General features: G+C 42.5%; 1 protein-coding gene across 4 annotated transcripts in view; it reads left to right on the top strand.

The window, feature by feature from the left end:
• pias2 (protein inhibitor of activated STAT, 2) overlaps positions 1-15,570 on the top strand; it is a 46,667-nt gene that overhangs the window by 16,992 nt on the left and 14,105 nt on the right. For all 4 annotated transcript variants that reach the window (XM_080204166.1, XM_080204360.1, XM_080204251.1 and 1 more), the window contains 5 exons: positions 4,541-4,631; positions 5,875-6,009; positions 7,036-7,141; positions 13,821-13,894; positions 14,588-14,748. In XM_080204166.1, the coding sequence (XP_080060292.1) occupies positions 4,541-4,631; positions 5,875-6,009; positions 7,036-7,141; positions 13,821-13,894; positions 14,588-14,748 (567 nt within the window). The remainder of the gene's footprint in view (positions 1-4,540; positions 4,632-5,874; positions 6,010-7,035; positions 7,142-13,820; positions 13,895-14,587; positions 14,749-15,570) is intronic.

Here is a 15,570-nt window from a genome sequence, read left to right as displayed (position 1 = left end):
AAAGGCAGGTGCTTTTTAGCTCAACACTTGGAAGGAAGAATCATGCATTGGAATAGATCCAGAAGCTAGGTATTTGTTCACACTCTCGACGAGATGTTACATGAACTTGGTGTACAAAACCTATAACACTATATTTGCTAAAAATTACATACTAAATCGTGAAGATTTTTTGAGTTATTACTATGTACTTAAAAATCCGACAACAACTGAATAAAAATATGGATGCTATTTCTATAGTAAAAAGTCTGACAACACCAGGTTTTAGTCCAACCGATTTATTTGATAATATACTCACAAGCTTTCGAGGGACACCCTCTTCGTCAGGTGAATGGAGAGTCACCTGACGAAGAGGGTGTCCCTCGAAAGCTTGTGAGTATATTATCAAATAAATCGGTTGGACTAAAACCTGGTGTTGTCAGACTTTTTACTGTGTTTACGCCAGTCCAACGCCGGCATACCCACATCATGACTGCTATTTCTATAGCCATAGTATAGAGGAGCAAACAATGTAATAGTAATCTGCGGGGAGAGTGGCAATGGTAAACAAGTGGCTCGATGCAAATTGTCAGTAAAGCTAAGTATTGATGGAGATTATTGAACTTGACTTAATTTTTTATCTTTAATATGAAACTGTGATGATGAATTAATAGCTCATGAAAATGGGTGCGAGGATCACAATGCATGATTAACTATTAATTCCAGTGTAGCCCAATCCATCATGCAATCCAGCCTCCCATCCGTTTACTATGTCTACACTTCAAGCTGCCTCGGCAAAGCAGCCATCATAATTAAAGACCCCATGCAGCCTGGACGTACTCTCTTCCATTAGGAAAAAGATACAAAAGTCTGAGGTCATGTACCAACTGACTAAAGAACAGCTTCTTCCCTGTTGCCATCAGACTTTTGAATGGACCTACTTCGCATTCATTTGATCTTTCTCTACAGCCTATCTATGACTGTAATACTACATTCTGCACCTTCTCCTTTCTTTCTCTGTGACCGGTATGCTTTGTCTGTATAACATGCAAAAGACAATACTTTTCACTGACAATAAATCAGATCAATGTGACAGCAAGCCAATCTCGTGCTGCTTGATTATTTAAATGATCGCTGCGTGCAGACAGTTCTAACTGTGGTGTTCATTGGCGAACACCGTTTAAAGTGAGCATGCACTTTTTAAAGGGGAGATCCATTGTGGCTGGAGCAAATGCTGGGAGTCATGTTTGAAGAGAATCTGGACTGGGAATGAGCGCCAAAACAGGCGAGAGAGTAGGCTTCGAGGTGTTTGGGTGCTGTATTAGAGCTTTTGGTTCAGGAGACGGAATGATGAAGAGAAAGGGAAAGGTACACAGTTGGAGCAGATAACCGTGAAGGCAAATGCAGGAATCAAACCCTGAGGACCAGGAGACACTGCAGTGAAGTTCAGTGACCTGATGTGAATGCAGCAAGAAGTCTCACAACACCACGTAAAAGTCCAGCAGGTTTATTTGGTACTATGAGCTTTTGGAGTGTTGCTCCTTCAAGTGAATGGAGAGTTGGGTTCACAAACAGGGCATGTGTATAGACAAAGACTCGACTGCAAGATAATGGTTGGAATGTGAGTCTTTACGAGTAATTAAGTCTTTAGAGGTACAGACAATGCGAATGGAGGGAGGGATAATCACAGGTTAAAGAGATGTGAATTGTTTCAAGCCAGGACAGTTAGTAGGATTTTGCAAGCCCAGGCCAAATGTTGGGAGTTACACGTAATGTGACATGAACCCAAGATCCTGGTTGAGGCCATCCTCATGCGTGCGGACCTTGGTTATCAGTTTCTGCTCGGCGATTCTGCTTTGTCGTGTGTTTTGAAGGTCGCTTTGGAGAACGCTTACCCGAAGATCAGAGGCTGAATGCCCTTGACTGCTGAAGTGTTCCCTGACAGCAACAGAGCACTCTTGCCTGGTGATTGTTGAGCATGTCCATTCATCCGTTGTTGTAGCGTCTGCATGACCTCGCTGATGTACCATGCCTCAGGACATCCTTTCCTGCAGTTTATAAGGTAGGCAGCATTGGCTGAGTCGCATGAGTGTGTACCGTGTATCTGGTAGATGGTGGTCTCACATGATGATGGTATCCATGTCAATGATCCGACATGTCTTGCAGAGGTTGTGGCGGGTTGTGTGATGTCGTGATTGCTGTTCTCCTGAAGACTGGTAGTTTGCTGCAAACAATGGTCCATTTGAGATGGCACGGTTGTTTGAAAGCAAGTAGCGGGCGTGTGGGGATGGCCTTGGCGAGATGTTCTTCGTCTTCTGACATGTTGAAGGCTCCGAAGATGTTGTAGCTTCTCCGCCCCGGGGAAGTACTGGCTGACGAAGGGTACTCTATCGGTCATCCCGTGATTATCTTCCGAGGAGGTTGGTGCGGTTTTTCGCTCTGGCGGGTCAGAACTGTCAAACACCATATCCTGTTCTTAAAGAGCATCTGGAGGTGTCTATTGTGTTCCTCCTTACCTGAGCAGATCCTGTGTATGTGGAGGGCTTGTCTGTAGGGGATGGCTTGTTTAACATGTTTAGAATGAAAGCTGGAAAAGTGGAGCATTGTGAGGCTATCCGTGGGCTTGTGGTACAGTAAGATGCTGAGGTGACTGTCCTGATGGAGATGCATGTGTCCAAGAATGCAGGCGATTCTGGAGAGTAGTCCATCGTGAGTCTGATGGTGGGATGGAACTGGTTGATGTCACCATGTAGTTGTTTCAGTGATTCTTTGCCGTGAACCCAAAGGAAGAAAATGTCATTGATGTATCTAGTATATAGCGTTGGTTGAAGGTCCTGTGCGATGAAGAGGTCTTGTTCAAACTAGTGCATGAAAATGTTGGTTTATTGAGGTGCAAATTTGGTCCCTGTGGCTGTTCCGTGTGTCTGGATAAAGAACTTGTTGAAGGTGAAGACATTGTGGACCAGGATGAAGTGGATGAGTTATAGAATTGCATCTGGAGATTGTCAATTGTCGGTGTTGAGTACAGTTGCAATTGCAGAAATGTTGTCATCGTGGGGGATGGTGATGTAGAATGCCAAGATATCCATTGTGACGAGGAGTGTTCCTAGTTCAACTGTTTCATGGATGCTGAATTTCTGTAAGAAGTCCATAATGTCGTGACAGAAGCTGGGGATTCTTCGTACAATGGGTTTTAGGATGCCCTAGACATAGCCAGAGAGGTTCTAACACAGGGTTCCATAGCCTGATACGACGGAATGGCTGGGTGTGTTGGCCTTGTGTATCTTTGGGAGGCAGTGGAGATTTCCAGCACAAAGTACGTGGGATGAGAGTGCGATGGGTGCTTTGAAGTTCCTGATCAAAAGTCTTGATCAGTCTGTTGAGTTGCCAGGTGTGTTCTCTGGTTGGATCTGCGAGTGTTCCTGGATTTTCAGTTGTCGGTACACTTCTTTGCAGTAATCCGTTCTGTTCAGTATGATGGTGGCGCCTCTTTCGTTGGATGACGGTGGTTGGTCTTGAGACCGCAGATGGCATTGCGTTGTGCTTGGGTGTCATTAGGGACTGTCTTGTGAGTGCGACTGATGAATCTGGCATTGACGCATCTCCTGATGGCTTGAGCATACAAGGGCAGTGGCCTTCCGGAGAAGTCCAATTCAACTCTTTCCTCTTCAGTTGCTGCACCACAGATCTTTCTGTTGGTTGTTCTGGTTCATTGGTTGTCTCATTGGGTTAGCCTCTTGGGGTTTATGGAAGAACTCCTGAAGCCTCCTCATGGATGTTTTCAAGTTACAACAAGTATAGAAAGCACCAAATGCTTGTAGAATGGTTGATACAGCCAGAAGAAATCAGCAGCAACTAACCTGTTTGTAGTTGATAAGGTCAAGTGAGGACATTGGTTGGAGCCTTGAGGCATTTATATCATTTGTATTTGTAATTCCACTATTCATAGCTCCACCTACGTTATATTCCAGCCCTTTTAAGGCAGTTAATATGTACAATAGTTCCACCTTTACTATCAATATGCTGGGTTAAATTTATTTTATTATCGGATTTTATTTTTTCTAAATAAATGTTAATATACCTCCAGGCGGGTCATTTAGTTCTGGGGCAAGAAAGAATTTCTTCACTCAGATGGTGCTGAATCTTTGGAATTCTCTGCCCTAGGGGGGTTCTGGAGGCTCAGTTGTTGATTATGTCAAGACTGAGATTGATAGATTTCTACATATTAGAAACTTAAAGAGATGAGGGGATAGTGCAGGAAAATGATGTTAAAATATCAGCCATGATCCCACTGAACAGTGGAGTGGGCTCAATGGGCTGAATAGGCTTAGTACTGCTCCTATTTCTTAAGCTCTTAGGTGGCAAGTATTTTTGGGACAATTTTCCTAAAAGTTGGGCAATTTGCTATGTTGAAGACATAATATAAAGGCGAGGTATCAATGAATACTTCTAACGCATGGCTTGTGGATGTAACCTTCAATCCGATGAGTAGATTAGCGTTTACACTTTTTTCCCTTATTCAGAATTCTTAGCAGATCCAATTTCACTGTTCATTTGGTTTCAGGTTTTGCCTCGCAGAGACGAGCTGCCCACAGGAAGACAATTATCCAAATAATTTGTGCATAAAAGTAAACGGAAAACTTTATCCATTACCGGTAAGTTTATACTTCCTAAACAAGCTGAAAATGCAGAAATGTCTTTTTTGGGAATTTGAGTTGAACGCAGTGCTAATCAGGTGATGCTGGAAGAAAGGAATGTTTTAGTAGTTGGATATCTGAGTTAAAAGGGAAAACCTTATTTTGACTGGTCTGTGGGAGAGTTCTGTTACTGAGGAGAACTTTGCACGGCTAATTGGGTCTTTGTTCTATTTGTTGCCAATGTCAATGGCATATAGTCCATCTTGGTTTTACTTTTTTTTTGAAGCAGATTTATACAGTTTAGTGCCTTGCTAGACTATGTTCAAGGACAGTTCAGAGTGCACCACGCTGTCGTGAATCTGGTGTTGCGTATAGGCTCAATCAAATAAAGGCAGAAGATTTCTTCCCCCAGTGAGCCAAATTAGACTTTTACCCTCATCCGTTACTTTCACGTTCACCATTGTTGGTACTAACTTTATTCCAGATCAGCTTAATTAATTTGAATTTAAATTCCCCATCTACCGTGGTGGACTTGTGAACTTGTGTCTCCAGATCTCCTGTAGTGGCAGCTCACTGGCACTTCTCAAGGGTGATTAGGAATAGGAAATAAATGCTGGCCTCACTAATGACAGCCATAGCCTATGAAAAAAAGTTTAAAAATCATTAACCCAGACCTTTGGGTTAATAGCCCTGTGCACGGTGGCAGAATGGCTGGCGCTGCTGCCTCACGGCGCCATAGACCCGAGTTCAATTCCATCCTTGGGTGACTGTGTGGAGTTTGCACGTTGTCCCCATGTCTGCTTGGATTTCCTCCAGGTACTCTGAAAGATAATCAGGTTAGGTGGATCGGTCTTGTGAAATTGCCCCTTAATGTTGGGGACTAACAGGCTAAATATGTAGGATTGCGGGGATAGGGCCTGTGAAGGATTGTTGTCGGTGCAGGCTGGATGGGTCAAATAGCATCTTTCTGCATTGTAGCGATTCTATGATTCCATGAACTTGTGCTACCATCCTCATCACACGGCACTTTGCATTCCTCGTCATGTAACTTTTGAACCAGCAGAGAAGTTTCACTGTTGCATTTATTGTTAAGGTATGCAAGAATACTGTATTGTTGTTCTTGAGTTTTCTTTGGGAAACATGATAAGTACAGAATTTTTACTTGTGTTCATTTTAGTTTTTTTGTCCACTGATAATTCTTGACGTTGGTATTTCAGACATATTACTTTCTTCCTTGTTGATTACTATTCTTTATTTACAGGGATTTACCCCACCACTTAAAAATGGTGTTGAGCAGAAGCGACCTGGTCGGCCTTTAAACATCACATCCCAAGTTAGGCTCTCCTCTGCTGTACCCAATCAAATTTCTGTTTCTTGGGCACCAGAAATGGGAAGAGTAAGTGCCTTATCTGCTATTGAATGTTAAACTGGGCCTCATTTAGGAGTAAGTAACTGTTTAATTTCTTGCCCTGTTTTTAATTAAGAATGCTTATGGTTAACTTTTTGTTGTGGCACAAAGTGCAAAGACTTTTCGATACAAGTTAGTATGATAATTTTACTTGATACAGTCTAACCTTTTCCAGTCTTGTAACCCTCAAGATCTGTGTTCCTCCATTTCTGGTCTGTTGTTGGGCCTCACTTGATGGACAGTCAGCTGAGTGCCAATAGCTACACCAACAACCAATTTATGATACTCAGTAAAGCTTGAAAGTGGCTCATTTACGTTTGCTAGAAGTGATGTAGATTCAGGGAAGTGCTTTCTGCAAAAAATGGAATACTTTCAAGCCTTGTGCTTTTTTTTATTTACGTATAGCCTACAGTTTCCCACTGCTTTCTCCATGCCAATGCCTCAGTAGTTAGAGTCGATTTGCCAATTAATTTTCTCCCTTTTCTCCTGTAATGTAAATTGTTGTGATTGCTTGAAATTTGGTATTCTTGTGTATGTCCTGATGAGTGCAAGCTGAAAAGCTTCAGTAACACCTTTCTGTCTTCAGCATACTCAATTTCTGTACTATCAAACAACTGTTAATTTTTAAGTCACCTGTTACTGAAAATTATAATATGCATCTCTAGCTGAAACGCATTCACTTCTAGCGACTTAGTAAAACAGCATAAAAAAGCAGTATTGCAAGCTACTGTTAAAATGGAGGTTCTTGTTCTCTGTGGTCTGAGCTACAGTTCGAATTTTCCCTTTTCTTGCATGTTGCCTACATGTAACTGGTGACAGTAACAGCCAGGGTTTCAGCAACTGAAAAATTTTTATTCACTTGAGTTTTATTCACTGCGAGGTTAAAAAATTTAATGTATCTTTACCGTACAAAACAGAACAATAATTCACAGTTATGCATTGCCACTTTTCAGAATTCAGACTCCACCATTTAAAAGTAGTCTTGAAGCCGATCTGTGTTGTATTGTTTTCCAGAATTATTCGGTGTCTGTATTTTTAGTGAAGCAACTGACATCGGCTGTATTGCTACAGAGGCTGCGGAACAAAGGCATCAGGAATTCTGACCATTCCAGAGCACTTAGTAAGTTGAAAACTAATACAGTATTTAGGTTGGCTTAGTCTGTCAGTATGTTTGATTGAAGATTTTGATTATTCAGCTCTGAAGCAAGGACTTCTTTGTCACATCAGCAATGAAATTAATTCCAGCTGTTGAGTTAGACTGAGTTAAAAACTTATCTATGGAAAACATAATGTTTTTATTTCAGTTACACCTTGTAAGTTGTAATTTGATCGTGTTAAACTTGTATCTCTCAATTCTAGACTCCACAACTACTAGAAATGATTTATTTCCAACTACTCTGCTCCATTTCTTTATCATTTTAAACATCTCTATCTAATTACCATGTAACCTAATTTGTTCTGATGAAAGCATGCCCAACTTTTCAGGTTGGATAGGCTACGGTGGTTTTCTTCAGGACAAAGCATGCTAAGGAGAGACCCAGTTGAAATGTATACAATCATGAGGGATCTAGATAGACTAAATATGAAGTGCCCTTGATTGAGAGCTCCATTACTAGGGAGCATAGCTAAATATTAAGAGGTGTAGGAGATTCAGAAGGGATACAAGGGGAATTTCTCTCAGCCAGAAGGTGGTAGGAAACTGGAAGTCATTCCATGAAAATAGAGGTGGATAGAGGAGAGCCGGTGGATGTGGTCTTTCTGGATTTTCAGAAGGCGTTTGACAAAGTACCTCAAGAGGTTATTGCAGAAGGTCGAGAGACATGGAGTTGGGGGTAGGGTGTTAGCGTGGATAGAGGATTGGTTGTCAAATAGGAGGCAGAGAGTGGGGGTCAACGGGTGCTATTCGGATTGGCGGATGGTGACTAGTGGAGTGCCCCAGGGGTCGGTGCTGGGGCCTCAGCTTTTTACCATTTATATAGATGATCTGGAGGAGGGAACCGAGTGTAGGGTGTCGAAATTTGCTGATGACACCAAGATTGGGGGAACGGCAAATTGTGCGGAGGGTGTGGAGAGTCTGCAGAAGGATCTAGATAGGCTGGGCGAATGGGCCAGGAAATGGCAAATGGAATTTAATGTTGGCAAGTGTGAGGTGGTCCACTTTGGTAGGAAGAATGGTAGGAAGGACTATTACTTACGGGGCGAAAAACTGCAGCAGACAACGGTGCAGAGGGACCTCGGGGTCCTTGTGCATGAGTCGCAAAAACCCAGCTAGCAGGTGGTCAGGAAGGCGAATGGGATGCTGGCCTTCATAGCGAGGGGGATTGAATATAAAAGTAGGGAGGTCTTGCTGCAGCTGTGTAGGGCATTGGTGAGGCCGCAGCTGGAGTACTGTGTGCAGTTTTGGGCGCCGCACCTGCGCAAAGATATTTTGGCCTTGGAGGGAGTGCAGAGGAGGTTTACTAGGCTGATACCGGAGTTGAGGGGGTTGAGCTATGAGGAGAGGCTGAATAAACTAGGCTTGTACTCGTTAGAGTTTAGAAGAATGAGGGGAGATCTCATTGAGACGTATAAGATGATGAATGGGATGGATAGGACAGAGGTGGAGAGACTCTTCCCGCTCAAAAAAGACAGTAGGACTAGGGGGCACAGCCTCAAGATAAAGGGGGCGTGGTTTAGAACGGAGTTGAGGAGGAACTTCTTCACTCAAAGGGTGGTGAATCTCTGGAATTCTCTGCCCGTTGAAGTGGTGGATATTTTTAAGACGCGGGTTGATGGGTTTTTGATAAGAGAGGGGATTAAGGGTTATGGGGAGAGGGCGGGAAAGTGGAACTGAGCCATGACAGATCAGCCATGATCTTATTGAATGGCGGGGCAGGCTCGAAGGGCTAGATGGCCTACTCCTGCTCCTATTTCTTATGTTCTTATGTTCTTATGTTCTAAAAGTTGGTAAAGTCAGAAATTCACACGACCATTTAGATGTGCAGTAATCTACAAGGCTATGGACCAAGAGATTGAAAATAGCATGAAAATGCTATGAGAAATCTGAGGGCTAGCTTGGAGTTTGGAGCTCCTGAGGTGACGTCAGAATTTAAAAGTGACGCTGGGCAAGCAGGAAATAGCAAATTGGGTGAGTAGGTCGGATAAGTCCAATAGCTCACCCAACTCATTCTATGCTGTTTTGAGCAAGAGGTCAGTGAGAACTCGCCTTCTGCTGTGAAAGCCTTGGCCGAACTAGTATCTGGGGTCACCTTTGCAGATGTCAGATCAGCCGCTTTGAAAGTCAATCCACGGAAAGCGACTGGCCCAGATGAGGTACCCGGATGAGCACTCAGACTCTGTGCTGACCTGCTGGTGGTGTATACACAGACATTTTTAATCGCTCCTTACACCGATCTGAGGGCCCTAGTTGCATCAAGAAGATAACCATCATTCCTGTACCAAAGAAAAGTCAGGCTGCGTGCCTTAGTGACTATCGCCTGATGGCTCTGACATCCAAGATTATGAAATGTTTTGAAAGGTTAATTGTGGCACGGATCAATTCCAGCCTTCCAGCTTACCTGGATCCACTACAGTTTACCTATCATTGCAATAGGTCCGCAGCAGACGCCATATTCCTGGCCCTGCACTCAACCCTAGAACACCTGGATTACAAAGACACTTCTGTCAGGCTCCTGTTTATTAACTACAGCTCAGCCTTCAACACCATTATTCTTACAAAACTCATCTCCAAACTCCACGGCCTAGGACATGGCTCCTCCCTTGCAACTGGATCCTAGACTTCCTAACCCTCGGGCACCAATCAGTGAGGTTAAGCAACACCACCTCGATTATTTTCAACGCCCGTGCCCCACAAGGCTGTATTCTCAGCCTGTTGCTATACTCCTTATACACCTATGACTGGTCAAATTCCACTCCATCTTGACTTTCAAGTTTGCTGGTGACACCACTACTGTGGGTTGGATCTCAAACAATGATGAGATGGAGTACAAGAAAGACTTAAAGAATCTGGTGAAACGGTGTGATGACAATAACCTCTCCCTCAGTGCCAACAAAATGAAGAAGATAGTCATCTACTTGAGGAAGTGTAATGGAGGACATGTCTACATCAAGGGGAATGTAGTGAAAATGGTCGAGAGCTTCTAGTTCCTAAGTGTCCAGATCACCAGCAATTTATCCAGGTCCCTCCATGCTATAGTTAAGAAAGCCGACCAACCCCTCTACTTTCTCAGGAAGCTTAGGAAATTTGGTATGTCTGCTACAACTCCTACGGGTCTACCATAGAAAGCATCTTTTCTGGTTGTATCACAGCTGGTGCGGCACCTGCTCTGTCCAAGACCACGTGAAACTACACAGGGACATGGACGAAGCCCAGTCCATCACACAAGCCAGCCCCCCCATCTATTGACTCTGTCTACACCTCCCGCAGCTGGCATAATTAAGGGCACCACGCATCCCGGATGCACTCTCTTCCACCTCCTTCTGTCAGGAAAATGATGCAAAAACCTGAGGTCACGCACCAACTGACTCAAGAACAGCTGCTTCCCTGCTGCCATCAGACTTTTGAATAAACCTTCCTTAAATAAGTTGATCTTTCTCTACACCCTAGCTATGAGTGTAACACTACATTCAGCACCCTCTCTTTTTCTTTTCTGTAAATGGTATGTTTGTTTGTATAGTGCGCAAGAAACAGTATTTTTCACTATACAAATACATGTGACAATAATAAATCAAATCAAGATAAGTATTTTCTACTTATAAAACAAAAGAACAACACAGCACGGGAAACAGGCCCTTCGGCCCAACGAGCCCACGCCGCCGTCCCACTGTCTCAGTGACCTATTCATGATTTTAGTCTACGCCTAATGTGCGAGGATCAGGGAGGTCCAATTTAGGGACAATTTAGTACCCAATCAATCAGCCTAATTATAGTTTGTAAGGATTTTAGTTTGTGGCTTATAGTTGTAAGGACTATATTCTGTAGTAACAAAGACCAGGGAAGAACGGCTTTGGAGTAATATTTTGATTTTAAGTATCTTCTAACAGGTTTAATTTAAAAGGATAAGTCATGGCAGGAGAACTCAATGCTGTGGAGTACCCCTCCTCTATGTGGGAAGCCAGGAACATTTCCAGTTTCCAGTTCCAACATGTGTGCGGGATCTGTCTCCAGCTGCAGCTCTTAGAAGCCTGGGTTGTGAAGTGGGACCAGCGGCTGGGAGACTATGGAGCATCTGTGGGCAGAGAATATTGTGGAAAGCGTGTATAGAGAGGTGGTCACATTGCAGGCTCAAGACAAGCAGGAAAGAAATGGGTTATCACAAGCAGTGCAAGAGGACTAGGCAGGCAGCGCAAGAATCTCCTGTGGCCATTCCCTTGCAAAACCGACATACCACTTTGATTATTAGGTCATTCCTTCCATCGGTAACCAGTTATTCCCGATCTTAAATGCTGACTGCTTGAAGAACTTTTTTGTACTGTTGTTTTGCTGCTTATGCCAATTATTTTAAAGATGTGCCTCCTTGTCATCCTCAATCCTTTTTATGAGTGGTTTCAGTTTCTCCTTATCTATCTTCTCCAGATCCCTCATGACTTTGAAAACCTCTATCAAATCTTCTCTGTCTTTTCTCCGAAGAAAACAGTCCTAACTTTTCCAATCTATCTTCATAACTTAGGTTTTTCACCCCGGAATCTTTTTTGTTCTTTCTCCAATGCCTTCACGTACTTCCTAAAGTGCGCATCCATAACTGGGCATAGTACTTTAGCTGGGGTCAGACTAGTGTCTTATACAAGTTCAACATAATTATCTTGTACTCTGTGCCTCTATTAATGAAGCCTAAATAATTGTATACTTTATGCCAAAAATTGATGACAAGGAGGCTATGGCATGTGAGGACCTAGAAATGATCGTGATCAATAAAGAGATGGTATTGGGCAAACTAATGAGCCTAAAGGTAGACATGTCTCCTGGCCCTGATGGAATTCATCCCAGGGTACTAAAGGAGATGGCAGGGGAAATAGCAAATGTGCTTGTGGTAATTTACCAAAATTTGCTGGACTCTGGGGTGGTTTTCTGGCAAATTGGAAAACAGTAAATGTGATGCCACTGTTTAAAAAAAGTAGACAAAAAGTGGGCAGTTAGCTTAAATCCTGTAATGAAGAAAATGCTTGAATCTATTATGAAGGAAGAAATAATGAGACATCTGGATAGAAATTGCCCCATTGGGAAGACATAGTATGGGTTCATGGAAGACAGTCGTGTTTAACTAATTTACTGACATTCTTTGAGGACATTGAGTGCAGTGAACAATGGGGAACTATTGGATGTGGTGCACCTGGATTTCCAGAAGGCATTTGACAAGATGCTACACAAAAAGTTGCTGCATAAGATAAAGGTGCACAACGTTATGGGTAATATATTAGCATGGATAGTGGATAGGTTAACTAAATAAAAGCAATGAGTGGGGATAAATGGGTGTTTTTCTGGTTGGCAATCAATGACTAGTGGTGTGCCTTAGGGATTAGTGTTGGGACCACAATTGTTTGCAATTTACATTGATCATTTGGATTTGGGGACCAAGTATGGTGTGTCAGAGTTCACAGATGACATTAAGATGAGTGGTAGAGCAAAGTCTGCAGAGAGTTATTGATAGTTTAAGTGAATGGATAAGGATCTGGCAGATGGAGTACAATGTTGGTAAATGTGAGGTCATCCATTTTGGCAGGAATAACAGCAAAATGGACCATTATTTAAATGGTAAAAAATTTGCAGCATTCTGCTATGCAGAGGTACCTGGGTATCCTTGTGCAAAAAATTGGTTTACAAGTGCAGCAGTTAATTAAGAAGGCAAATGCAATTTTGTTTTTTGTTGCTAGAGGGATGGAGTTTAAAAGCAGGGAAGTTATGGTGCAGCTATATAAGGTGCTGGTGAGGCCACACCTGGAGTACTGTGTTGGTTTCCTTATTTGAGAAAAGATATACTGGCACTGGAGGGAATGCAGAGGAAATTTATAGATTAATTTCAGAATTGAGAGCGTTGGCTTATGAGGGCAGACTGAGTAGACTGGGACTATGCTCATTGTAATTTAGAAAAACGAGAGGGAATCTTATAGAAACCTATAAAATTATGAAGGGAATAGATAAGATAGAAGCAGGGAGGCTGTTCCACTGACTGGTAAAAACTAGAACAAGGGGGCATGGCCCCTCAAAATAAGGGGGTTGGGGGACAGATTTAGGATTGAGTTGAGGAAGAAGTTCACCCAAAGGGTTGTGAACCTGTAGAACTCCCTGCCTGGTGAAGCAGTTGAGGCTACCTCAGTGAATGTTTTTAAGGCAAAGATAGATTTTTGCACAGTAAAGGAATTGAGAGCTATTGTGAGTGGTGGGTTAGTGGAGCTGAGCCCATGTAGAGATCAGCCATGGTCTTATTGAATGGCGGAGCAGGCTCGAGGGGCCAGATGGCCTACTCCTGCTCCTAGTTCTTATGTTCTTATGAAAGTAGCCCATCATTCAGCCATCGTTTTTCTTTCCAAACTTTTGTCCAGGTCTGTTCTTAGCCCATCAAAGTTGGCATTTTCCCCAGTTAATCATTCTTACTCAGGATCATTCTTTCTTGTTTTCCACAGCGTGCCTAAACCTTGCAGCACAACTTGGGATGGGCAGTAAATGCTGGCCAGCTGGCAATGTCCATGTCCCATGAATAAAAAAAATGCACGACTTGGCGTAAGCAGGTCCAGTTCAACCTCCTGTTAAACACCAGTAATCTGGCTATAATTGTGACTTGCTCACCTTGTGTCTTTTTTAGTTAAAGAGAAGCTGACTGCAGATCCTGATAGTGAGATTGCAACCACAAGCCTAAGAGTTTCATTGATGTGCCCAGTAAGTTCCTTCAATTTCTGTCACTTATTGATCAGTTTTTGACAGGGAGTGAGAGTTGTTACACTGTGTGGTAGCTTCCTTCTCTGTGTCCTCATGCAAGTTCTGCTTTGGACTGCCTATTCTGCTTCATTGTTTTTAATGTGCTAGTGATGCTTTGAAGTTCAAAGTCCTAAGTTCTCCAAAATGTGATATCTAGATGCTTCAATTTGAGCAAGTACTTGTATGAGCCTGGAATTTCTAGAAGGGTTCTTTTGATCTCCCATTGTAACTTAGCCAGAAATCCCAGAGAAATGGCACAAATATTATTCGCTGATAGTTAACTACAGTTTTTTTTTTAAAGAGAGCTTTGCTAGTAGGAAGTTTGAAGAAAAACCTTTATAAAAAAAATTTGACTCACATCAGTATTTTTCAATATCAAAGATCTATCTTATGGTTTGCTGTTAAAACTTACCTTTTTGTAGTTCCCAATTTGGTTAGACGCAAGGGTGTTTTTTCTGAATTCTGTTGCTGAACTTCAAATTATTGTCACGAATAAAGAAAATGCAGAGAGAAGTGTAAATACGAGTGTAATAGATTTTCACTAAAGTAGACTTTAGTTTTTAGTAGAATTTACTTTTACAAAGATAGACACTAGGTTTAGGTCTATTGATTTTAAATATCGTCGGAAGATTAATCTATTTTTTGGTTTTATAGTTGGGGAAGATGCGGCTGACAGTCCCATGCCGCGCAGTTACCTGTACACACTTGCAATGCTTTGATGCTGCCCTGTACCTTCAGATGAATGAAAAGAAGCCCACATGGATTTGTCCAGTGTGTGACAAAAAGGCATCCTACGAAAGCTTAATAATAGATGGGTATGTTAACATCATTGGTAGCAATACTGTTTTAACACCAGCCTATTTTAAGCAAATAGTGTCTCCAGATTTTTCTACAAGATAGACAAAAAATTAAACCAGTAGATTGGAGAGTTTATACAATGCATAGGAGTTTGCAGAGATTGTGTATACATTTATATAAAAGTCAATCTCGTGTAAACTTGTCCTAAAAAAATCTTTTCAAATTTCAGAACCAAGGTAGGGTCTCGGCAATCAGATCAAAAATCTCAACTCATTATTGAGTAAAAAATCTACACACATCATTTTTCCTCCGATTCCTAGTTGACAAGGCAGGATTGATTTTGATTTTGATTTTTAGGAGCGGGGAGATACTGATAGTTAGAAGAAGAGTAATAGACAGCACACATGGAAACAGGGCGTGAGGACCAACTTCCAGACCAAACGTTAAATAAATGAGCACCAAGGCCTTGTGTTCTCAATCACTGCCCTCAGCCTCCCTGGGGAGGGGGGGGGGGCTCAAATGTTGCCCTCTTGGAACTCCATGTCGGCTCAGTACATTTCCACTGCTCCAACGTCTAGTTCAAAGCTTGGGAGCTGTCCGTGTGATATTTTCAAATCGTAGAATCCCTACAGAGCAGAAGAGGGCCATTGGGTCCGCACTAACAACAGTCCCACTCAAGCTCTAGCCCCGTAACCGCACATAGTTACCCTGCTCATCTCCTTGACACTCAGGAGCAATTTAACATGGAGAATTAACCTAACCTATCTTTGAACTAAGGAAGGAAACTAGATCTAAATAGCTGCAGGATGTAGCGCAGCAGCAACTTTCCATTTCACTGA

Source organism: Carcharhinus amblyrhynchos, chromosome 1 (assembly GCF_965287045.1).
Source record: "Carcharhinus amblyrhynchos chromosome 1, sCarAmb.v2.hapA, whole genome shotgun sequence".
Classification (NCBI taxonomy): domain Eukaryota; kingdom Metazoa; phylum Chordata; class Chondrichthyes; order Carcharhiniformes; family Carcharhinidae; genus Carcharhinus; species Carcharhinus amblyrhynchos.
Note: the sequence above shows the minus strand (reverse complement) of the source record. Positions and strands in the feature narration are given on the sequence as shown.